Here is a 1,335-nt window from a genome sequence, read left to right on the forward strand (position 1 = left end):
TTTTTTTTGCACACAAAACGTATTCTCGTAGCTTCGTATAATTGCGGTTTAACCACTGATGTCACATGGATTACTTTACAGATCTCCTTGCTACGTTTCTGGACTTGGGAACATTTCAGTTGCGCTGCTGTCTATGAGAGGGTCAGACAGCTCTCAGATTCCATCAAAAATATCTTAATTTGTGTTCCGAAGATGAACAAAAGATTTACGGGTTTGAAACGACATGAGGGTGAGTAATTAATGACAGAATTTTCATTTTTGGGTGAACTATCCCTTTAAACGTCAGTGGTCAGAAGAGCGAGGTTTAACGCACCGTTCTGTCTCTGCTCTGTGCTGCAGTTCTGTCTCTGATCCTGATGGTTGTGATCCGCTACATCTCAGTGGTTCTGGTCTGGATTCTCACAGCTGTCGTGGTGGTCGGGTCGATTGGTGAGACTTTGGTATTACATAGAAATAAATGAAAGGACAAGCAGCCACTGTCGCCAGCTGAAAGTCATAAAGAGCCCGTGATGTGAGGCAGCGCTGTGTTTGTGGCAGGTGGGACGGGGATCTTGTGGTGGCTGTATGTGGATCAGTCAAAATCTGTGAACGTCACTCTACCGGCTCTGGAACTGGAGGTGGCCAAAGACAACCAGAAAGCCCTGCTCATCTACGCCATCGCTGCCACTGTCTTCACGGTAGGTTTGGATTTGCATACTACTATATGAACTGCCAAACGCCAAGAATTTTTAATGTGTAAATATGTAATACTCAGGTGATTCTGCTGCTGCTGATGTTCTTCATGAGGAAGCGTGTGGCGCTCACCATCGCTCTGTTTCACGTGGCCGGTAAAGTGTTCACCTCACCATCGCTTTCACGTGGCCGGTAAAGTGTTCACCCATCTGCCTCTGCTGGCCCTGCAGCCCGTCTGGACCTTCCTCACGCTCATGCTCTTCTGGGTTTACTGGATCACTGTGCTCCTCTTCCTCGGATCCGCAGGTCTGTCAGAGCAAACGAATGAAGGTCTGGGGTGGGCGGCATTTCCGGTAGTTGATTGCAGGGCTGAACTATATAGCTTCATATCTCAGTTATGTATTTGCTCCAGTAAAGTACATTTTAAAATGACAGAACTAAACAAAATGTTGTCCGTGATACTCGAGGCATTTTTCCAGTTTAATATTTGTTTGTTTGCATCACAATTCAAAATGCTTATTTCTAACTCTATAATATTGTTGTTTATTACAGCGTATTATAACATTGGTACATATATAAATATTGGTACATATATAAAATATATGATAATTATTTTCATGTGCCGATGTTATAATAAATATATAAGTAAATAATAAATGTATT

At 42.9% G+C, this 1,335-nt stretch overlaps 1 protein-coding gene across 1 annotated transcript; it reads left to right on the forward strand.

The window, feature by feature from the left end:
- Positions 1–293: 293 nt before the first annotated feature.
- Positions 294–864, forward strand: LOC107710990 (choline transporter-like protein 1; the record flags this gene model as incomplete). Its single annotated transcript, XM_016515895.1, has 3 exons — positions 294–429; positions 538–677; positions 755–864. Coding segments are annotated over exons 1-3 (323 nt in total), but the record flags the coding sequence as incomplete, so codon positions are not given.
- Between the last annotated feature and the right edge of the window lie 471 nt (positions 865–1,335).

The sequence above is a fragment of the Sinocyclocheilus rhinocerous genome, unplaced genomic scaffold (genome assembly GCF_001515625.1).
Source record: "Sinocyclocheilus rhinocerous isolate Xijiao unplaced genomic scaffold, SAMN03320098_v1.1 scaffold24797, whole genome shotgun sequence".
NCBI lineage: Eukaryota > Metazoa > Chordata > Actinopteri > Cypriniformes > Cyprinidae > Sinocyclocheilus > Sinocyclocheilus rhinocerous.